Genomic DNA, 24,104 nt, shown 5'->3' with positions numbered 1-24,104 from the left:
TAGAAAGAGGCTAATAACAACCTTATATGCAAGGCAGCAAAAGAGACACAGATGTAAAAAACAGACTTTTTGAACTATATGGGAGAAGGTAAGGGTGGGATGATTTGAGAGAATAGCATTTTATACCATATATAAAAAAGACAACCAATGCAAGTTTGATGCATGAAGCAGGGCACTCAAAACCAATGCTCTGGGACAACTCAGAGGGATGGAGTAAGGAGGGAAGTGAGAGGGGGGTTCAGGATGGTGGGACACATGTGTACCTATGGCTGATTCATGTCGATGTATGGGAAAAACCACTACAATACTGCAAAGCAATTATCCTCCAATTAAAATAAATTATTATTTTTTTAATTCCTAGTTCTAATAAGATAATTTTTGGAAAATAATATGGAAAACTGTCATCAAAAACATGAACGGACAAAACCAAAACCTTGAAAATGTTAAGTAGAGGAGACTTCACCTATGGTCTAGTGGCTAAGAATCCAGGCTTCCACTGCAGAGACACAGGTTTGATTCCCAGTTGGGAAACTAAGATTCCACATGTCTGTGGTATGGCCAAAAATTACAACATTTAAAATTGAAAAAAAAAAATGTTAAGTTAGATTTTGACATTTGGAAGAAACTGGAAATGACTTTTTAAAAAGATAAAATTATGGTATCTTGGCTAGATTAAGGAGTCTAAGTATGCATTATCAAGTGAAAATTGGGAAACAATGATAAGCACATTTGGAAACAGGGACAGCACAGGAAGTTTCTAAAAAAGGCAGTAAAATTGGAAATGTGCCATTAGACTAGAGCAGAGTTTCTCAGCCTTGGCTCTACTGACATTTGGGGCCAAGTAATTCTCTTGAATTCCCTGAAAATGGGAATTGCTACCCACTCCAGTATTCCTGCCTGGAGAATCCCACAAACAGGAGCCTGGAAGGCTACAGTCCCTGGGGTTGCAAAGAGTCAAACACGAATGAGCGACTAAGCACACACAATTATCTTGTGCTGTGCATTGTCAGCTGTTTTAGCAGCATGCCTGGTATCTACCCACAGGATGTCAGTAGCACCCATCACTCAAGACAATCAAAAATGTCTCCAGACATTACCAAACATCCCATGGAGAGGGGGGAAAAAATCCCCAGTTGAAAGCTACAAGCCTTGAGAAAGATTAGAATGGAAAGATGAGGCAAGATAAGAGCTTCACTGGTGACTCAAACAGTAAAGAATCTGTCAATACAGGAGACCCAGGATCAATCCCTGAGTCAGGAAGATTCCCCTGGAGAAGGAAATGGCAATCCACTCCAGTATTCTTGCCTGGAAGCCTTTGACTGTGTGGATCACAATAAATGGTGGAAAATTCTTCAAGAGATGGGAATACCAGACCACCTGATCTGCCTCTTGAGAAATCTGTATGCAGGTCAGGAAGCAACAGTTAGACCTAGACATGGAACAACAGACTGGTTCCAAATAGGAAAAGGAGTCCGTCAAGGCTGTATATTGTCACCCTGCTTATTTCACTTATATGCAGAGTACATTATGAGAAATGCTGGGCTGGAAGAAGCACAAGCTGGAATCAAGATTGCCGGGAGAAATATCAATAACGTCAGATATGCAGATGACACCACCCTTAAGGCAAAAAGTGAAGAAGAACTAAAAAGCCTCTTGATGAAAGTGAAAGAGGAGAGTGAAAAAGTTGGCTTAAAGCTCAACATTCAGAAAACTAAGATCATGGCATCTGGTCCCATCACTTCATGGCAAATAGATGGAGAAACAGTATAAACAGTGTCAGACTTTATATTTTGGGGCTCCAAAATCACTGCAGATGGTGATTGCATCCATGAAATTAAAAGACGTTTACTCCTTGGAAGGAAAGTTATGACCAACCTAGATAGCATATTCAAAAGCAGAGACATTATTTTGCCAACAAAGGTCTGTCTAGTCAAGGCTATGGTTTTTCCAGTAGTCATGTATGGATGTGAGAGTTGGACTGTGAAGAAGGCTGAGCACCGAAGAATTGATGCTTTTGAACTGTGGTGTTGGAGAAGACTCTTTGAGTCCCTTGGACTGCAAGGAGATCCAACCAGTCCAACCTAAAGGAGATCAGTCCTGGGTGTTCATTGGAAGGACTGATGTTGAAGCTGAAACTCCAGTACTTTGGCCACCTCATGGAAGAGTTGACTCATTGGAAAAGACCCTGATGCTGGGAGGGATTAGGGGTAGGGGGAGAAGGGGATGACAGAGGATGAGATGGCTGGATGGCATCACCAACTCGATGGACATGAGTTTGAGTAGACTCCAAGAGTTGGTGATGGACAGAGAGGCCTGGCATGCTGTGATTCATGGGTTCACAAAGAGTCGGACACAACTGCGCGACTGAACTGAACTAATTCTTGCCTGGAGAATCCCATGCACAGAGAAGCCTGGTGGGCTACAGTCCATGGGGTTGTAAAGAGTCAGACATGACTTAGCAACTAAACAGCAATTTAACAATTTAAGAAGCAAGTATAACTATCTCATTCTGTGGTGTTGTAACACCACAGACCTGGAGTTGTAACAATAAACAGTGAAGAGGCTGAGGGTGGGGGAGGCGGGGACAGGGGGCAGTGGGGAAGCTATGGTGAACAGGAGTACACAAGTACCATCTTCAGAGGGAGCCCCTCAGCACAGCCAGCTATCATCATCTGCCCTGTGGGAGGGCAAATCCAAGATCTGCAAGTTTCCTCCCCGTCCCACCCATCCCAAGAGAAATAAGTTTCAGACTTTTAAGTAAATTTTCCTAATTTTAAAAACACAGGCCTTAGTTCAAGTTTTCTGAAAAACCGTAGGCAGGCTGAATTTGGCCTTCAAGCTGCCAGAGTCTAGATCTATAGTCTGGACTGCAGACTAAGATGACGATAGCTTGAAGGGGTGTTTAGGAGAAATTGATTGATCCTGACCAAATAAATCAACTGTTAAAAGCCAGTTTGGAGAACAGGGAGCAAAAGTGAACTTGAATAAGTATTAGACAATATGATGGAATGACTGTTGAGCGTGATAATAGCATTATGCTAAGTCACTTCAGTAGTTTCCGACTCTGTGCAACCCCACAGATGGCAGCCCACCAGGCTCCCCCGTCCCTGGGATTCTCCAGGCAAGAACACTGGAGTGGGCTGCCATTTCCTTCTCCAATGCATGAAAGTGAAAAGTGAAAGTGAAGTCGCTCAGTCGTGTCCGACTCTTATCGACCCCATGGGCTGCAGTCCACCAGGCTCCTCCGTCCATGGGATTTTCCAAGCAAGAGTACTGGAGGGGTGCCATTCCCTTCTCCGATAATAGCCTTAAAACTATGTTTAAAAAAAGAAAAGCCTTATCTGTTTGAGATATTTAAATACATACATACATGCTTTCCACTACAGATGAAACAAACAAACAACAACAAAAAAAAAAACAGAGAGAGGAAAAAATAGTAGTTAAAATTCAACATATCTGAATATCAAGGGTAAAAAAGAGAAATGAAGAAAAGTGACTTCAAAATTCTGAATTCGAGTAAATAATCAAAAAACATCACCCAAGAAACTATACTGCTAAACTTATTTATTTCCCTCGGGTTCCCCTGGAAAAAGTTGTCTTTATAGCTTAACTTGTTAAACTTATTTTCTAGTATTCACTGACAGCCTACACTTTCCTCTCCACTATCAATCAGAACACAAGAATTCATTTCATGCATCATATGCTCCACTTTAAATAATGTTAATGGGAATTGCACTCTTTAAAATAATACATTTAGCTAGTAGCACTTGTTGAGCAATTTCTGTTTGCAGACTCTGTGCTAAGCCTTTCACTGGTATTAGCATATTTAATCCTCAAGTCAAATGCAGAAGGCAATTACCATTTTAAACTATGATTTAGAGAGGTTAAGTAACTTCTTCCCAGGACAATCAGCAAATAAGTGGCAGACACGGACTTTAAATATGGATTGATACCAAAACCAACCTCCTTAGCATTAACCTAAACTGTCTTCCCAAGGGCATCTTTCATAATTAGCATACAATCAGTTATGAATATCTGGCCTTAAAATAAATCATTTGTCCCAGTAAGTCAGGCAAGCTCACACATACCTTTAACTCCCATTTGGAGATGTCCAGCCCCTTCCTGAATGGTGAACCCTCTCTGGCTGTATTCAGAAAGCAAACCTCCCTTCTATAATGCCTTTGCAACTGACCCACAATGTGTGAAGAGCAAACTAGTATCTTTCTCAAATTCTTAATAATATATTCAGATTGAAAGTGGGACCAATACAGCTTTCCAGATAATTCAAGGCACAACGGACTTTCAGCTCAATTTATCAGAAACTCCAAGAAACGTGAAGCAATTTCTTCCACCATGGAACACACCCAAGGATGGCAACACAGAGTCACAGTGTCTAGGTTTCTGAACCTCTGCCAATCACCACAGCAACCAGCTAATTCCTTGTGATCCAATGTAAAGAAAATCCAGTACTGCACACTGTCAGTGTGCACAACCCACCAGGATCCATGCACACAGGACTGCAGCCTCGGAGTCACATAGAGCAACAATGGCTGGGATAAGGTTAATATGACATGTTATGCCATCACTTAGCATAATCCAGGTAAACAAATTCCTCATAGGAAACTATCCAAACCTATATTTCCATTTAGGGCATGTCCAGTTTTACATAAGCAAATTTCCCCTCTGACAGCATTTGAAGCAGCGGCACTTTCAGGTATTTCTGAATTAAGTTCCTGAACCCATTAGAATCACATATCGGATAATTTTCTAACTGACCCGCAAGCAATTTCCCATTCTCTTCTCCACTTCACCTCCACCTCCTATCACACAATAAGACTCCTTTTCACACAGTAAGACTCATTTTTCACAAGGATTTTCTACAATTAAGATATCCTCTAAACTCATCCAAACATGCACCATTCTTACACTTAAGAAAAAGTCATACCTTATATCAATGAAGAACTTAAATTCAATTTTAGAAAAGGAGATATAACTGTCCATTGTGAACATTTCTTAGGTTTACATATATGGCTTAAAATAAGCTTCTTAGTTTATCTTTTGGGGGCTTCCCAGTGGTAAAGAACCTGCCTGCCAATGTAGGAGATGTAAGAGATGAGGGGTTGATCTCTGGGTCGGGAGCATCCCCTGGAGGAGGGCATGGCAAAAATAAGCTTCTTAGTTTATCTTTTATCTCAACCTAAAAAACCTCACCTGCCCACTCAGCCATAAACTGTAACCCGCCATAGTGCTGTCGCCACTGGTGTGACAGAGGCATTCAGGGACTTGCTATGGAGAAGAAAGACTGGGCTTTTCAGGATTATATACCCTGTGGAAAAATCTCACGCTTATATTTGAGAGACATGAATACATCAACTATTTTATAATAATATGAAGGTTAATTATTTTAATGAAACAGACTCTTCTTTAGTCTTACCTACTCTACAGGAGAAACATCTGCTAAACAGGTAAACATACCTGTTTATTTGATAAATTAGTTAGTCTCCAAAAACAACATCCAGTTTAAATGTTTCTGTGATTTTTTTTAACAATCTTACATTTGAAAAGGTAACAACTGTATGTTTTCAAAACTAAGCCACCCTCTTTCCCATCCAATTGTTTTTCTTTGAACTGCTTCCTTCAATTTACATGAAATCCATCTACAGCTGTAGGGAAAAAAAGCCAGAAAAAGAGAAAAAGCAAAGGGCACCACCACCTCCTCCAAGTTCTGGGTCTAAGACTGCATCACTTACTAGACATGTTCCATTCCAGGAGTGCAAACACATCACTGTGACATTGATTGAACAATACATCAAAGAAAAGTCCAGATCAAATGGCATTCCAAATTTCTACTCCATTCTCAAGGCTTAATAATTACCTTAGGATTTCCCTGGTGGCTCAGTGGTGAAGAATCCATGAACCAATGCAGGGGGCAAGGGTTCAATCCCTGATCCAGGAAGATCCCACATGCCACAGAGCAACTAAGCCCGTGTGCCACAACTACTGAGCCTATGCTCTGGAGCCTGGGAGCCACAACTACTGAGCCCATACGCCACAACTGCTAAAACTCATGGCCCAGAACCCATGCTCTGCAACAAGAGAAGCCACCACCTTGAGACTCGCTCACTGCAACTAGAGAAAACCCCACACAGCAACAAAGACCCAGCACAGCCAATAAATAAAATTATATACATTAAAATAAAGTGATTTCTGTGAGTAGAAAACACAATGCATTCACACACACAGTGCATACAAAAGCTTTTCTCCCATGAGCTGATTTTCTTTTTATTTACCTTGCTTCTAGTTTACTAAATGCAATCATATTTTAAAGATATTTAATGCCTCAAAAAAGTAGATCTAGGTGATTTGATTAAGTGTTTCACAACAATTTGGAGAAGCACTTCCAATTCTTAAACAGCACATTTCATTGAAAAAAAAAATTCAACTTCAAAGGAGTTACCAGCATCATTTTTGTAAATCAACAGGATTTAGGACTGAAACAGAGAAATATGGTTATTTTTTAAAACAGTTTTGTGTGCTCACTCATGTCCAACTCTTTGCCACTCCATGGACCATGGAATTTCCCAGGCAAGTATAGTGGGGTGGGTTGCCATTTCCTCCTGCAGGGGATCTTCCCAACCCAGGGATGAAACTCATATCTCCTGCGTCTCCTGCACTGGCAGGCGGATTCTTTATCACTGAGCCACCTGTGAAGCCCTCAAAAACAGTTTTCAGTATTTAAATATACTGTGGAATATATGATTCTCCTCAGAAGATGGAAAACAGCTTCATATAAACACCAGATTGTTTTCTCCTCTCACAGTGAAACACTTGGAATATTTTTAAATGTAAATTTAGTTATTCTTGGCCTTACTTACTTACCTCTAACTCAAAAGTTAATTGGAAAAAAAACAATATCAAAGCCTAAATCCAGCTTCTGACAGAAGAATTAAAATCTTAAAAAAATAATTAAAATCCAATTTTGGATCTATGCTTTCCTTGGCCTAACAAAAATATTGAGTTTCCTTGAGGCCTCTTTCTGATTCCTGAGGCACTTTGTCTCCACTACACATCCTGACATTTAGAATTTCAGAAACATCAAATAAAAGAGCTAGAGAGAGCATACATTACAAAGAAGTCTGGAGAGGAACGGTAACTGGCTGTTAGTGAGTTAAAGGGTTGGAACTTATGTAGGTTTCCTGATGCCCAGATGTCTATGGTCTTCCCAATAGGCCAGACTTCATCATAAGTGCCCCTTTGATTTGTTCAGTTTTAATACGCATTATTTTCCATGTAAGCAGCTTAGAATTTCAATGCAGAACTAGACTGAGCCTGATGCGCTTTTTGTTTTTCATGGTTTTCTACTTTTCCTCCACATAAGGCAACTCAGAACACAGACTAGACATTCAATTAATACTCATTGAATTAAATTTTCAAATATTAATTGTCACCCACACAGACCCTTTCTCCCAGGTCATCCGGGTGTCCTGGAATTCAATTCGACTTAACCAGGATTTGCTCAACCCAACAGGTTAAGGACTCAATCCCATAAGTGTTCCCATTTCCGATACCCATCACAAGCAGAAGGATCCCACGTTACCCACAACTTCTGCCTGACTTTGCTACAAATCAGAGGTTCCCAAGACTCCTCTCCTTGGGCTCAGTAATTTGCTAGCATGGCTCACAGGACCAAGGAAAATAGTTGACTTACTACTGCCAATTTATTACAAAAGATATGTGTTAAAGGATACAAAGGAATAGCAAGATGAAGAGATACACAGGGAGAGGTCTATAGGGTCCCAGGGGCGGGAGCTTCTGTCCCTATGTAATCAGGTATACATCACCTTCCTGGCTTGTAGATACATTTGAAGATTCAGAAGCTCTCCAAATGCTATACTTTGGGTATCTCTATAGAGACTCCATCCCATCAGTTCAGTCAGAGTCATGTCCAACTCTTGCAACCCCATGAATTGCAGCGTGCCGGGCCTCCCTGTCCATCACCAACTCCTGGAATTCACTGAAACTCACGTCCATGGAGTCAGTGATGCCATCCAGCCATCTCATCCTCTGTCGTCCCCTTTTCCTCCTGCCCCCAATCCCTCCCAACATCAGAGTCTTTTCCAATGAGTCAACTCTTTGAATGAGGTGGCCAAAGTACTGGAGTTTCAGCTTTAGCATCATTCCTTCCAAAGAACACCCAGAGCTGATCTCCTTTAGAATGGACTGGTTGGATCTCCTTGTAGTCCAAGGGACTCTCAAGAGTTCTCCAACACCACAGTTCAAAAGCATCAATTCTTCGGCGCTCAGCTTTCTTCACAGTCCAACTCTCTCACATCCATACATGACTACTGGAAAAACCATAGCCTTGACTAGACGGATCTTTGTTGGCAAAGTAATGTTTCTGCTTTTTAATATGCCATCTAGGTTGGTCATAATTTTCCTTCCAATGAGTAAGCGTCTTTTAATTTCATGGCTGCAATCACCATCTGCAGTGATTTTGGAGCCCCCAGAAAGTAAAGTCTGACACTGTTTCCACTGTTTCCCCATCTATTTCCCATGAAGTGATGGGACCAGATGCCATGATCTTCGTTTTCTGAATGTTGAGCTTTAAGCCAACTTTTTCACTCTCCTCTTTCACTTTCATCAAGAGGCTTTTTAGTTCCTTTTCACTTTCTGCCATAAGGGTGGTGTCATCTGCATATATGCAAGGTCAATTATTAACTGGTTTTCAAAACCCTCTCTCTCACCAAAATATGGAGGGGTAGGGCTGAAAGTTCCAAGTTTCTAATCATGGTTTGGTCTTTCTAGTGACCAGCCCCATTCATGAGCCCACCAGGAGTTATCTCATTAGAACAAAAGATGCTCCTATCACCCAGGAAATTCCAAGAGATAGAGGAACTCTGTGTCAGACACTCTTATCACTCAGGAAATTACAAGGGTTTTTAAGAGCTTTGTGTCAGAAACCAGGCTCAAAGACCAAATATTAGCAGGAACAGGGGAGTAGAGACCAAACTAAATGTATATTTTTTATTATCTCACAACTAACTAATATTTTGGCTATCTGATGCAAAGAACCGACTCATTGGAAAAGACCCTGATGCTGGGGAAAATTGAAGGCAGGAGAAGAGGGCGACAGAGGATGAGATGGTTGGATGGCATCACCAACTCAATGAACATGAGTCTGAGCAAACTCCAGGAGATAATGAAGGACAGGGAAGCCTGGGGCACTGCAGTCCATGGGGTTGCAAAGAGTTGGATACAACTTAGCAACTGAACAATAACATTTATCTAAGTATGGACTTTGTGGATTCCAACCCTGGAAAAGAAAGATCTGTCTGGATAAAATAAAATGGTGAGAAGAACTGAGAATTGGGATGGAAGAGTGGAGAAAGAAAAGCTGAGCAAAGACACATAATCTATAAATCCCTAAGGATGTGCCAGGTATGCAGGTCTTTAACTAAAGTCAGAATAGGGCAAGAACTGTGAGTCTCTACTTTGTGTGTTCATTGCTTTGCTTTTGATGGTTTTCCAGTTTGGGGTTTTGTTTTGTTTTGCTCTTGGTTACCTAGTAAAGTCACTGTGTAAAAAATTCCAACCCTGTTTAAACTAAGAAGAAAAGGAGAATTGTCCCTCTCTAGACGTGGCTGACAGGAATTTCAGAGGCTCTGGATGAGCAAGGCACTCTGGTCACAGTTGTGGTGCCAGCTGGAGGCCCCAAAAGACCCAGCAAGGTTAGCGCAGGAGAGCAGGGAAGCAGGGAGCCTTGGAAGACAAGGCGCCTCAGAGCTGGCTTAGGCAGGACTGGAAAATCCCATCAGAGGGCTGGTTTGCGATCTGCAGAGAAGCACTGTAGGACTTCCCCAGGGAACTGAACTAGGGAGGTCATTTGAATCTTTCTGCCTGCAAACTGTTAGCCAGGTAACTTAAAAAAAAAAAAAAAAAAGGAAAGAAATTAATTCTATTAATATATTTGCTTTTTTCTTTGGCATGCTAAAACAGCCACTGGTGTTTAGTATACTCCTAGACCCAGGAAGAAAGGATTAAATATTTAAAGAATCAGTCTGAGAATACATTTTAAAAATCTAAAAGTAAATAGCTTCTTTCCTGGCACATTATTGACCAGGGGATTGAAGCAGGAATCAATGCCTGGGGCCAGCAATTTGTTATGTAAGCGAATATTGAAATGTTTCCAGTCAATAACATTTGGGTAACAAAAGATGCATTAATAAGTCTCTGGTTAATAATATGCTAGCCACATATGTAGCACCTATAAGTAATAGCAACCTAGCTCTATAAAAGTTGTAGCCCCAAACCAGTAAAACAGACTAGTCTATGACAAAGCCTCACTGATGGGACACTGGCTCCATGTTGGGGCTCTGTGGTCACTGGAACTAAGATGCAGTTTCTGGGGCTTTTTCTGAACAATGTCCCAGAATCAAGAATTCAAGGCTGCCAGGATTCCACGTATTTCTTCCACTTGCTGCTGTGCCTGCAGAGTGACGCTGCATGGTATGATACATATTCAATGTCTCCTTAGTGCCCCTGAATGTCTGGTCTGACTAGGGCTGGTGATGAGCAGTGAAAATTGTGTATGCTTGCAAGTTCCTTCCTGCCATAAGAATCTTTACCGTATAATGTTCACATCATTAGAAAAGTAGAACCACAGCACTTTAACCAGAGGAAAATCCTGTCGCTCTCTCTCTCTGTGGAAGAAATGTTGAAATAGATTAGCAGTAACTAGAAAAATAAATGGAATTCCTTTTAAAAATTTGAGTATGTAACCCTAAAGTAAATGAGCAGATGATCGTTTAATGCATTCAGAATGTCTTATGCATTCAAAATAATAAAAGTAATATTAAAATCAATATAACAAATGAGTTTTAATTATAACTCTATCCCATTTTATAAATTCAATCATGTTTGCTAGAAGAAGCACTTTTCCTGACCATTTAGCCCCCTCATTTTAGCTGTATGTCCTTGAAAATTCTTTTTTGCATTAAAAGTTTTATAGAATGTATTAACAATAATAAGCATGAAATTACAATGTGTTTTCTTCTATTTCTAGTGAAGATTTTGATTATAAAGTAAGGATTGTCTATTCACCATTCATTCACAATTTTCTCCCTAACTAAATAAAATGTAATTTCAACCTTATACAAACTAAATTTTAGACCAAGTTGTTTTGTAGCAGAATATAAACAGTAAACAAAGTATATGTCCACACTAACAAATTAAGCATCTTGGCAAATAATCACATCTATTTTAAGAAATAAATTTAAGGCAGGAGATATATTCATATTTCAATCAGAATAAAAAATGATTGTTATTTTCCCAAAACTGCTACAATATACTACTAACATGACCAAGGCCTGAAAAATACTTATCAATCCATCTAGTAACTAAATATGTAAATGCACTCACCTGAATTAGTTTTTTTTAAAAGATTTATATTTAAAAACTAAATCAAAATCATTAACAGATGTTGATTTGCCTCTTTTAACACACAGAAGCAAACATGAAATGGAAATTTTTCCCCCAAGTATAAAATAACATACCTCCAGTCTTGGAATTTTGTTTTAAATAAAGTTATCCTGAATGGGAAACATTAAAACTTATTTAAGCTTTGTGTAATTTTATTTTATTATAATCAGTATTTTTTAAAGGAGCACTCTTGTGACACAGTTAAGAGAGTAGTAATAAACTCAGCAGCACCATAACCAAACACAGGTTGCAACATAATAGACTGTAAGATAGTAAGTAGCAAATCAACTATGTTTCAGTTTTTAAAAAGACAGTAAGTAGCATAAAGACAACAAATCATAATACACTATAATTCTACTCCTCTGCATAACTATTTCTTGGCGAATTAAAATCTCAATTGTGAAAATTTTTCTGTTATTTAAGTTTAGTTTAGTGAGGCAAACACTGCAGCAAATGCAAAGAAGTAAAATGTAAAAGGAAATATCCGTCATTTTAAAAGCAGCAATTTCTCAGCGTAGCCTAAGTTTTATAGCAATGGTTGAAGAACAATACTTATTGATAAATGTGCTAAATATTTCCTTCCAGGAATGAAGCCACAAATTCATAACCAAGTTTCTAGACCAAATTTCTAGAACACACACAAGCTCTGAAGAAGAAATATGCATCTCCTTTCCAACCAGACATCAGTGTTCTATTCATTTTGTATCGTAAGCACACTATTTACACCAAAGTACATGTCTAGTTAGCATCGAGCACCAGGTTTAAAAGATGTAACAGAGAAGCTCTCTGTTTGAGTTCAGAATGCCACAGAAATCACTGGTGAAGTCTAAAATGAAAAACAGCCCTCTCAAATGCCAGAGCCAGCTGCTACTGTCCACAATCCGACTCTTTCCAAGGAGAACAGCAGATCTGCAGAAGACATGGCTTAAGTGGGAACATCGTTTCCTAGGAGTGGGCAAAGGGTTTCTGTACAGGGCCTGAGGAAATAATTTCACATTTGCAGGCCATACAGCCTCTGTGACAATCACCACTCCACTCTGCCTTGTGGCACCAGGGCAGGCACTGATGATACATTAATGAATGAATGTGGCTATGAGCCAGTAAATCTGTATGGACCCTGAATATTGGATTTCATATAACTTTTACATGTCATGATATGTTATTTTTCTTTTGATATTTTTCAGCTTTTTAAAAATATGAAAGCCACCATTAGCTCACTAGCCATACAAAAGCAAGTAGCTGTTCATAGTTCACTGGATTTGGCCCATGGGCTGTAGTTTGCTACAAGTATCAGCAAAGGAAACCTTTGCTTTCGGCTCTGTCTGTCCCTTTCCCCTCCATTTACACAAATCTACAAATTAGTGCTCTTTAGCAGAGTGGCCCTTTTGCTTCTTTCAGACCTCTGATGCCCAGTTTCTATGTTTTTCCCAGAGGTCCCAAAAGTCCAACAGAACAATGGTCAGGAAAGACATGGAGTGTGGCCTGAAGAAAGGGTAGAAGCCCTCTTCTTTTGCTTTCAGCCATCTGATCTTCTATAAATGACACACCATCCAAATGTTCATTTCACTGTCTATAAGAGGATCATGATATCCAACCACCTGAAAGTATTTTGGAAGGTGTGATTTTACATTGAGAAAGGTAGGTAGAGCAGAAAACGCCACATGTGGAGGAGAGTTGCCAAAAACTTGTTCAGAAACAAGGCCTAGCTTGATGTTTCATGGGTAAGTTCCTTGATCATGATGGTGTGTGGGTCCCGGGAAGAGAAAGTGAATTTAGTTAAAACCCCAGGGAAAGAAACAACTAACAATCCCATTGACTGCATGCCACTTTTCATAATTCTCCAAGGTGGCCTGAAACATAACAAACATTAACTGAGAATCTTCTGTGTTAAAAGAACAGGAAAGGTAGTATGAGGATCATAAAAAAAAAAAAAGACTCAACCCTTAGGCCAAAGAATGCATCATTTACATTTACTCAAATCTATAAACATAAACATCTATCTTACAAAGCAGATATGATTTGTATAAATCAACAGCATTAAGTTAGAAAGAAAACCAAAAAAAAAAAACAAAACAGTAGGAGGAAGAATTTCTTAGGAGCTAGATTTAAATAAAGAACAGAATTTCAAGGAGAACAGACACAAATTTGAGAGACAGGTACACGTACATGTCAAGTTATAGGATCTGTGGATTCCCAATTCCACCAGATGTTACTAAATTTTCTCTTTTCTCCAAAGATGTTGTGCTTCCATTAACAGTTTGAAACTTCATCCTCACAACAGTTGATATGATCACAGTTTATTTTTTAAATGCTTTAGTCAATGTGATGGGTAGAAAAGGATATCTTAATTTCATTTTCATCTCTGGTCCTCTCATTCTCCCGAATTGTTTCATATGTCTATTTTTATATGAACGTAAGGCAGAGGCTGGTCATTCTATGTGGCTGGAACTCAGGACACAGAAAGTACACAGAGGACAAGCATCCCTCTCTTCTTCTGGAGGTTTCTCCAGGACCTTGGTCTTTTCCTCTCCACCCCGTAAATTGCCAGTTTACATCAGCAGATAGGGACAACCTTCCCTTTCCTTCATGAATGTGCCAGGGTAAATTAAAGAGTTTATAAATGAACATGCTTGAAAAATACTGGTCTTGACAGAAACATCTGAAACCACTTCCTCCATTTTTCCCTAAAACTTGGTTTCTGCCCAATTTAGACCATGGATGGTCAAGGTACCTTAAAAAACACACAAAATGTTGATCCAGCTCTGGACGCCTGATTACAAATCCTTGGCAGGAATACATCCACTGCTTTCTCATCTCACTGAGAAGGCACAAAAAGTGCAGGAAACATAAATTAGGGAATGAATTTGATTTGCTGACACTCATTAGGAGGGTTTTGCCTCGAAAGCTCCCATGGAAATAAAATTTTAAGGCAAAATTCCTATAAGTGATTCTAGGAGAAAATGATTATTTTTAAACAAATCCTTGTTCAGAGTCTCTCCATGTTGAGAACAAAGTGGCAATCAAACAGGAATGAATGCAGTACACAGCAGAACTCTCAGTCAAGAGAACAAAAAGCAGTATTTTCAACTTTGGTTAACACACAGCATCAAAGCTAGGAAAAACTATAGTCCAAAAACTGATTAATGTGATTCAAACAGTACATTCTCTACTACAGTGGAAAAATTGAAAATCACTACAAGTATTTGTTTCCAAAAGAAAGCATTAGTTGTTCAGTCATGGCTCCTCTGTCCCTGGGATTCTCCAGGCAAGAATAATGGAGCTAGTATGGGTTGCCATGCCCTTCACCAGGTGATCTTCCTGACCCAGGGATTGAACCCGGACCTCCTGAAATGCAGGCAGATTCTTTACTGTCTGAGCCACCAGGGAAGTTTAGAGTGGCTAACATCATCCCAGTAATACTATAATACCACATGGTCTCAAATACAAATGGATTTGTCTAATCCAGTGGTTCCCAATCCTGGGCAATTGTGTCCCTTGGAAGACATATGATTATTTTTCATTTTGAGACATATATCATATTCACACCTGAAGAAGGGTGCTCTGGTATCCAATAGGTGGAGACGAAGGATGCTGCTAAACATTGTAAAATGCACTGAGTGCTGCTGCTGCTGCTGCTAAGTTGCTTCAGTCGTGTCCGACTCTGTGCGACCCCATAGACGGCAGCCCACCAGGCTCCCCCGTCCCTGGGATTCTCCAGGCAAGAATACTGGAGTGGGTTGCCATTTCCTTCTCCAACACATGAAAGTGAAAAGTGAAAGTGAAGTCGCTCAGTCGTGTCCGACTCCTAGCGACCTCATGGACTGCAGCCTACCAGGCTCCTCCGTCCATGGGATTTTCCAGGCAAGAGTACTGGAATGGGATGCCATCGCCTTCTCCGAAAATGCACTGAGTAGTCTCCCACAATAAATAGTTATCTGGTTCAAAATGTAAATAAGGCCTGGTCTAATCTATTTCTTCATGGCTAGCTGGGATATATTGGCAAAAATAGGGGGTTAGAGATGATAAGTATTCCTTAAACACCTCCTATTGAGTAAGCTAGACAACACAGAGTTCTGAAGTTTGCTTGATACTGACATAAAGTTTTCAATTAAGCAATTTTCAACTGTAATATTTTAGAGAGAAAATGGAACACAATCCATGATTCTCCCTATGCTATCAAGCACTATACCATCTATATATATTAACTTATCACATCTACTTATACAACAGTTCATAATCAAACTGGCAACTGCTGGCTCCACCTTAAGTCTAAGTCAAAGTCAAAGTCAAATTGAAGTCACTCAGTCGTGTCGGACTCTTTGCCACTCTCATGGACTGTAGCCTACCAGGCTTCTCCGTCCATGGGATTTTCCAGGCAAGAATACTGGAGGGGGTTGCCGTTTCCTTCTCTAGGGGATCTTCCCGACCCAGGGATTGAACCCAGGTCTCCCGCAATGCGAGCAGACACTTTACCCTCTGAGCCACCGGGGAAGCCAAGTCAATACATTTCTGAATTTATATGATTCTCAATTTCCCATGCCCACTCTCCAAAACCAGTCTTAAATTTCAGCAGTGGGTTTTATGTGGTCACTTTCTGAAAAAAAAGCATTCATATCTGAAATTACCTTCTCTGATGTTACAATCCATTAAAACTTTACAGTCCACCTTCATGAAACTTAAAAGTCAAATTAGGAAAGGAAGATGATTTTGAATGTAAACCTAAACGCAACCACAAAGAGATGCCTTCTATAAAAAGTAAGGAGTGCTGAAAATGAAGTGAAATAAAATATGCAAAGGCTGAAGAGGTCCCTCTAAAAGTAGCAAAACCCTTAGAGGTTATTTTATTTTCCAGTAAGTTTCGTTGGGTGTTTCAACAAAGAAAGTCATTTTCCTGGGAATTATTTTTTATCTCCTTTTCCAAGTTTGCTGAAGGCATTTTCTTGTCTAGATGTTACACTAAAAGATAATTTTAAAGTAATGAAAAAAATTTAGTTAAAACATAAAGGAACCACAAAGGGTTGAGAAACTCATTTTGAAGCCATCGCATAGACCTGAGAAAAAGAAAAGTATCCTGTAACCGACAAAAATCTATCCGAATGCTGAAGTTTCTCAAGCTAACAAAGCACGTACTGTTTGTTGTTTGGCAGGAATGTAGAAAGATGGGCAACTTACTCCACTGCAGTTTTCTGAAACACAGATGAAGACAAACGTATTGCTTACATGGACTGATTGGGTTTTACACCAAATGTCAACTTTGGAATATAGACCTAAAACAGAAATTTCTGTCCTTGTGCTTAAGTAAAATTCAAACAGAAAGAGTCCTATTTACTCATCTACCCTAAAAAGACAAAATGATCTTAATTAAAAAAAAAAAAAAAAAAAAGCAGTACAGCAGAAGGACATTTAAATGCAAGATCTAATTTCAGAGAGCATTGAGTTAGAGTACAAAAGTGGAAAAGCCCAAGGATATCGATGTGCAGTAAATGGATGCAAAGTATGTTTCCACGAACGTGTGGTGAGATTTTCTTTAATCTTGCTAAATGTAAAAAGTTGTGTTTTAGATGACCTTGACTGGACTATAGACTGCAGTTCCAGCTTCTGAAAACAAGGAACGGCATCAGGCTTAGGGAGAGTGTGCCTAAAGGCAAGAGAAGCGTCCCCTCCAAATCCCCAAGGAAGAAAGCTGCCGCCCGGAGGGAGGTATTGGGTAGCCAAGCCATCTTACTGAAAACAACCAAGGTTTTTGAGCGTTGTTTTTGGCAGGAGGTAGGTGTTACCGGCAGCTTCCTGGGGCGCTGGAAGGAATGTGTCACCATCAATCAGAAAGTACACTGAGCCCCGTGTTTAGGTCACAGAGGGAGTACCGCCTCGTCCAGTAAGGATAAGTCCTGCCAACTCCAGCAAAAAAGGAGAAAGGAAAGTTGCAGGAAAGGTGTTGGCGCCCAGGGACCTCCAAACCCAAAAGGAAACCCCCAACTTGTGTTGAAGAAAACTTCGTGCGCTCTCGGGTTCCGGAGGATTCCAAGAGCCCATGAGGGCGGATGCTCGTACATTCCTCCCGACACCAGCACCGCCCGAGGTCAGTTCTGGGGAAGACCTGGGCGGTGCTGGGAAGAAAGGACAGTCCGCCCCAACCACCTCGGTGGTCCTGGTGGTAGGACAGACTCGTTCCAAATCAACCTCCGCGGACCTGGGAGGGACGGGTCCCCCTCCACCTACTCATCTGGCTGGCCCCATGCGAAGGGCCAGCGGATGAATGAACCGCAAATCCGGCCGAGCCTCGCGGGACAGGGTGGCCCGCGGGAGCGCTCACCTGTGGGGATACTGGAGGGCTTCTCGGAGTCTGCACCTAGGCAGGGATTCCAGGGCTGGAGAACCAGCGCCGCCAGCAGCAGCAGCAGCAGCTGCTGCGTCTTCACAGCGCACCACCCCATCTTCGGCCCCTCGAGGGCCCGCGCGGGCTCCGGCACCCCAGCCGCCCGGCAGCGGCGCACTTCTCGCGAGAGCGGGGACCCCTGGTCCGCCCCGGGTGGAAGACAGCAGGCGGGAGCGGGCGGGCGGAGTATGAGCTGGGGACCGGCGGGGGGCAACGCGAGCAGGGCGGAGAGCGACGCGGGAAACCCGGCGATCTGGGTAGCACAGGACGGCGGGCGCCCAAGGCGCCGCGGGCGACTTATAGCCTCCCCGAGGGGGAGGCGACAGGGCGGGCTGCGCCCCGGCTATTGGCCGCCGGCTGACCCGCCGCTGCGTGCACAGTGCGGTCGCCTTGGCTCGCCTGCCCCAGCCCCACGTCTGGGATTGTTTGCTCCACTCCGACCTATTTAAGGAGCCGTCTGCGGCTACGTGTGGAGGCTCACGCAGGGCTTCTGGATGGAACCAGGAAGCTTGTAGTTCGGTTTGGGAGTGGGCCTGAGGCGGCGGGGAGGAGACGCCCGCAGTCTGGCCGGCGGGCGGCGCTCCCCGCTCCCTACTCTGCGTTCCCCCAGTGACCCGAGTTTCCCGGTAGCCTCAGAGGGTGCGAATCTGTTCTCCTCTGGATTGAGATCCTACCCTCGGGTTAGAAGCGACTACAAATCTCGGTAATCTTGGCTGAGTGGGACCTCGCCAGGCCTTGAGCGCTGGAGATGAACACACCCACACTCTCACCCCACACCCCCGTTAACTCAGGCGAGTTTCTAAACCCTGTGAAAGAAAGGCCCTGTTTTAACTTTACTCTGTAAACCGAAAGTTTTTATTGTCCATTGAACATTTCTTCTTCCTCTGCCCGCGCCAGGAGAGCCGTAGACTCTCTCCAGTAATGGCTTGTAAATCCTGCGGAATCAGAGTCCAGCATGTGTAACCTGGGGCTGTGCCTTACAAGATCCTCCTGCGGTCCACATGGAAAATTACTCCCAGAGATGTTGTCAGAGCCATCTCGCGGCTCCCTGGCGCGTCCTCCTTTGCTTCCAGTTTTGACTCATGTCTGAGCGAATTCCGTTTAATGTATTACTTCTCATCACATTTCAGCTAGCCCAGTGTTTCGTCTGTTGGGATGAGCAGGGGCAAAAGCACAAATAAGGTAAAAGCCTGACAATTTACCTCATATATGTCATGACATGACCGACTTTATGGGAGAAAAGAATCAGACCGGCAGTATGGCAATATTCCATCTTCCAAAAATAAGGGCGAGGGATGGGAGGGGGCTCGGGGGACTGACTTGAGCCAATACCCTTTCCAACTCCGAGTTTTTGAAGTTAAAATAGAAAATTACTGGGGGGGTGGGGAGGGGTGGGAATGTTTCACTATGATCACTTTGTGTCTGAAATTAGCATGATATCTAGATGAGTACTTGATGTTCACATTAAAAACAGGTGGAAAACCAGCAAAGAAATGATGCCTGGGTGTGACACCTTAGAAAAAGAAGCATTTCCTGTGTCCAGATCTAAGAGCTGTTATTGTGTTTGTAACATTTGGTCTCAGTATTTTAAGGGGGAAATTGGAGAAAGTTCAGAGAAGAGTAACAAATAATTAAAGAAATGGAAAGTATGACCTGAAAGAATGAAATAAGGTTTGTTTAGCCTGAAGAAGAAAAGACTAAAGAAGGGATTCCTTAATAACATCTTTCTGTGTCTGGCCAACGCCACTCCATAAAACTAGGCAGAAAACAAACAGCATCAGTCCTCTGAATCTGAGGACTCTGCTGAAAACGACTGTTCTTTTGACCAGATCTCACTCTCCAGAATTGCAAACCTGTCTACTGCGCCTGAATTCTGCCAAACTCCTTGAGCTTGATTCCTCACTTCCCTGGTTGTCTACTATCTTCAAGAACACGCAATGGTTAGAACCTAGCTTTCTGTGTTCTCAATCCCCTTCTTGCCCCCATGCATACCTTCAGCCTGTCCACATCACAAGGGGTTGTCTGTTTCAACTGTGAAGTCCACCAATAATTGCAGGTTACTATGACATTCCTCCTTCTCTACTGAGACTCACAAGTTCAGGACTATACGACTTGTATAAAGTAAGTGTTTCTTTGGGCTTTTCAAAATAGCCAGACACATTTATCGCTGTCTGAGAGAGCCTCAATTCTGAAACCAAATCCTTCCTGCCTTCTTATATTTCCAGCCGTCTGCTGAACATTTCTTCTTGGATATTCCACTGGCACAAACTCCAAATGTCTTTAACTCATGAAATCCAAATCCTACTCAATAGCTTCCTCATCTCTGTTAATGATACTGCTGCTCTTTAACTCACAAAACCTCAGACATTTTCTACTTCTCTCCTCCCCCTACCTCCCTCCCCACAACACACAGAGCTAGACTCCTAATCCTGTCATTTTTTCCCCCTCATATTTCCTCTCCTCTGTTCCTTTCCATTGTCACTGCCACTTCACTAAGGCACTCCTAACTGTGCTAAACTGTTTCCTAACTGATTGCTCTCCCTCTAGATCCTTCCTGCCCCAGATATCACAGTTAGTTTCATCATACTCTGACATCCTTTTGCTTATTTTACCCCCAAACTCAAAGATTTCAGAAGAAATTTGGACGTGAGCCACATCTCTTAACCTAGAATTCAAATTCCTTCACTATCAAACCTGATCACCTCTCCCTATAACCAATCTGGTTTGCTTTATTATCTCCCAAGGCAAATCAAAGACTATCATTTCTATTCTCTAGAGTTTGGGAAGTAGTCACTTGGTTCTTCCAGAGGCAAACCCTGAGCCAAGTTTCAAGGACCAGCAGTTTGTTGGAAGTTTCAAGGAAAAGGGATAGTTGAAAGTGAAATGACACAGGAAAGAGAATTAGCCAATAATAGGTACATTTTTAAATCTACCGCAGTAGGTCACCACAATCCCACAGAACTGTATAAAGTACACCCCACAGAAATATCCTAGTCAAAGGGCAGAGAATAGAAATATATATATTGTAAATATATGGAAATTATATATAATGGAAATATACTATATATATATTAGCATATGCTAATACTCATCAGTAGTTGATTAAGGGCTGGAAACACTCATTCATTCTCAGACATCCCCAGCCTGCTATGCTCACAGGCACAGCCACTCCCCAAGAATGTGCAGGTCTTGGCCATGAGAACTGAGGTTGGCGTGTTCAGAAATCATAAGGAGAATTGAGGAGAAATGGAGAAGCGGTAATAGCAACAGCATCTGCTCAGCCACCATGCCTTTGTTCATATTATCCCTCTGTTAAAAAACTCTTCTAAAATAGATGGCTAATAAGGATCTTCTGTATAACACGTGTATATGTTAGTCACTTCAGTTGTGTCCGACTCTTTGCAACCCCATGGACTATAGCCCACCAGGCTCCTGGGTACAGGTATATGGGATTCTCCAGGCAAGAATACTGGAGTGGATTGCTATGCCCTCTTCCAGGGGATCTTCCCAAGCCAGGGATCGAACTCAGATCTCCTGCATTGCAGGTGGACTCTCTATCATCTGAGCCACAAGGAAAGCCTACTGTATAGCATAGGGAATTATAATGACCTATATGGGAAAAAAATCTAAAAAAGAGTGGTTATACGACTCAGTGCACAGAAACGGATGCAACAATGTAAATCAACTATGAAAGCGAAAAAGTGTCACTCAGCCGTATCCAACTCTTTATGACCCTATGGACTGCAGCCCGTTAGGCTCCTCTGTCCATGGAATTCTCCAGGCTAGAATACTGGTGTGAGTAGCCATTCTCTTCTCCAGGAGATCTTCCTGACTCAGGGGTCAAACCCAGATCTCCTGCATTGCAGGCAGATTCTTTACAGTCTGGGCTAGCAGAGAAGCCCATACGCCAATAAAAATTAACAAGAAAAAAAAAAAAAAAAGAATGCTCTCAGGAGGAAAAAAATGTTCTTCTCCACACCTCTCCTATCTTCTTTCTTCGGGCTAACTTCTGTCAGGCTCAGGTGACATCTCCTATGGAAAGCCCAACTTGAATGCCTTGTCCTATCTCAGGCTGGGTTAGGTATCCCTGCTCCACTCTTTTTTTTTTTTTTAATTGAAGGGTAATTGCTTTACAGAATTTTGTTGATTTCTGCTAAACATCAGCATAAATCAGCCACGGTATGCATATGTTCCCTTCCTCTTGAAACTCCCTCCCATCTCCTTCCACATTCCACCCCTCTAGGTTGTTACAGAGCCCCTGTTTGAGTTCCCTGAGTTATACAGCAAATTCTCATTGGCTATCTATTTAACACATGGTATTTTAAGTTTCCATGTTACTTTCTCCATACATCTCACTCTCTCTTTCCTCCCCCTCACCCTGTGTCCAAAAGTCTGCTCTCTGTGTCTGTATCTCCATTGCTGCCCTGCAAATAATTTCATCACTACCATCTTTCTAGATTCCATTTATATGTGTTAGTGTATGATATTTATCTTTATCTTTCTGACTTACTTCACTCTTTATATTAGACCCTAGGTTCATCCACCTCATTAGAATTGATTCAAATGTTATGATTTTTTATGAATGAGTAATATACCATCATATATATTGACCACAACTTCTTTATCCATTCATCTATCAATGGACATCTAGGTTGCTTCAGTGTTGTAGATATTGTAAATAGTGCTGCAATGAATATTGGGGTAAGTGTGTCTTTTTTAATTTTGATTTCTTCAGGGTATATGCCTAGTAGTGGGATTGCTGGCTCATATGGTGGTTTTATTCCTAGTTTTTTAAAAAATTTCCATACTGTTTTCCAAAATAGCTGTATCAATTTACATTCCCACCAACAGTGCAAGAGGGTTCCCTTTTCTCCACACCCTCTCCAGCATTTATTGTTTGTAGACTTTTTTAAAATTTATTTATTTTAATTGGAGGCTAATCACTTTATAGTACTGTGGTGGTTTTGACCATACATTGACATGAATCAGCCATGGGTGTGCAGGTCTCCTCCATCCTGAACCCCTCTCCCGCCTCCCTCCCCATCCCATCCCTCAGGGTTGTCCCAGTACACTGGCTTTCAGTGCCCTGTTTCATGCATCAAACTTGGACTGGTGATTTGTTTCACATATGGTAATATACATGTTTCAATGCTATTCTCTCAAATCATCGCACCCTCACCATCTCCCACAGAGTCCAAAAGTCTATTCTTTATATCTGTACCTCTTTTGCTGTCTCACATATAGGGTTATCGTTACAATCATTCTAAATTCCATATATATGTGTTAATGTGCTATATTGTTGTTTTTCTTTCTGACTTATTTCACTCTGTATAATTAGCTCCAGTTTCATCCACCTCATTAGAACTGATTCAAATTCATTCTTTTTAATAACTGTGTAATATCCCATTGTGTATATGTACCACAGCTTTCTTATCCATTCGTCTGCCAATGGGACATCTAGGTTGCTTCCATGTCCTAGCTATTGTAAACAGTGCTGCGATGAATACTGGGGTACACATATCTCTTTCAATTCTGGACTCCTCAGTGTGTATGCCCAGCAGTGGGACTGCTGGGTCATATGGAAATTCTATTTCCAGTTTTTTAAGGAATCTCCACACTGTTCTCCATAATGGCTGTACTAGTTTGCATTCCCAACAACAGTGTAAGAGAGTTCCCTTTTCTCCACACCCTCTCTAGCATTTATTGTTTGTAGAGTTTTGGATAGCAACCATTCTGACTGGTGTGAGATGGTACCTCATTATGGTTTTGATTTGCATTTCTCTGATAATGAGTGATGTTGAGCATCTTTTCATGTGTTTGTTAGCCATCTGTATGTCTTCTTTGGAGAAATGTCTGTTTAGTTCTTTGGCCCATTTTTTGATTGGGTCATTTATTTGTCTGGTATTGAGCTGCATGAGCTTCTTAAATATTTTTGAGATTAATTCTTTGTCAGTTGTTTCATTTGCTATTATTTTCTCCCATTATGAAAGCTGTCTTTTCACCTTGCTTATAGTTTCCTTCACTGTACAAAAGCTTTTAAGTTTTGTCCCATTTGTTTGTTTTTGCTTGTATTTTCATTACTCCAGGAAATGGGTCATAGAGGATGCCTCTGTGATTTATGTCAGAGAGTGTTTTGCCTATGTTTTCCTCTAGGAGTTTTATAGTTTCTGGTCTTACATTTATATCTTTAATCCATTTTGAGTTTCTTTTTGTGTATGGTGTTACAAAGTGTTCTAGTTTCATTCTTTTA

General features: G+C 41.4%; 1 protein-coding gene across 2 annotated transcripts in view; it reads right to left on the bottom strand.

The window, feature by feature from the left end:
- PLOD2 (procollagen-lysine,2-oxoglutarate 5-dioxygenase 2) overlaps positions 1 to 18,258 on the bottom strand; it is a 121,159-nt gene extending 102,901 nt beyond the window's left edge. The window contains exon 1 of one of the 2 annotated variants that reach the window (XM_027544067.1): positions 17,792 to 18,258. In XM_027544067.1, the coding sequence (XP_027399868.1) occupies positions 17,792 to 17,912 (121 nt within the window). In that variant the 5' untranslated portion in view covers positions 17,913 to 18,258. The remainder of the gene's footprint in view (positions 1 to 17,791) is intronic. The other variant, XM_027544076.1, reaches the window with a different exon arrangement.
- Between the last annotated feature and the right edge of the window lie 5,846 nt (positions 18,259 to 24,104).

This window comes from Bos indicus x Bos taurus, chromosome 1 (genome assembly GCF_003369695.1).
Source record: "Bos indicus x Bos taurus breed Angus x Brahman F1 hybrid chromosome 1, Bos_hybrid_MaternalHap_v2.0, whole genome shotgun sequence".
Classification (NCBI taxonomy): domain Eukaryota; kingdom Metazoa; phylum Chordata; class Mammalia; order Artiodactyla; family Bovidae; genus Bos; species Bos indicus x Bos taurus.
Note: the sequence above shows the minus strand (reverse complement) of the source record. Positions and strands in the feature narration are given on the sequence as shown.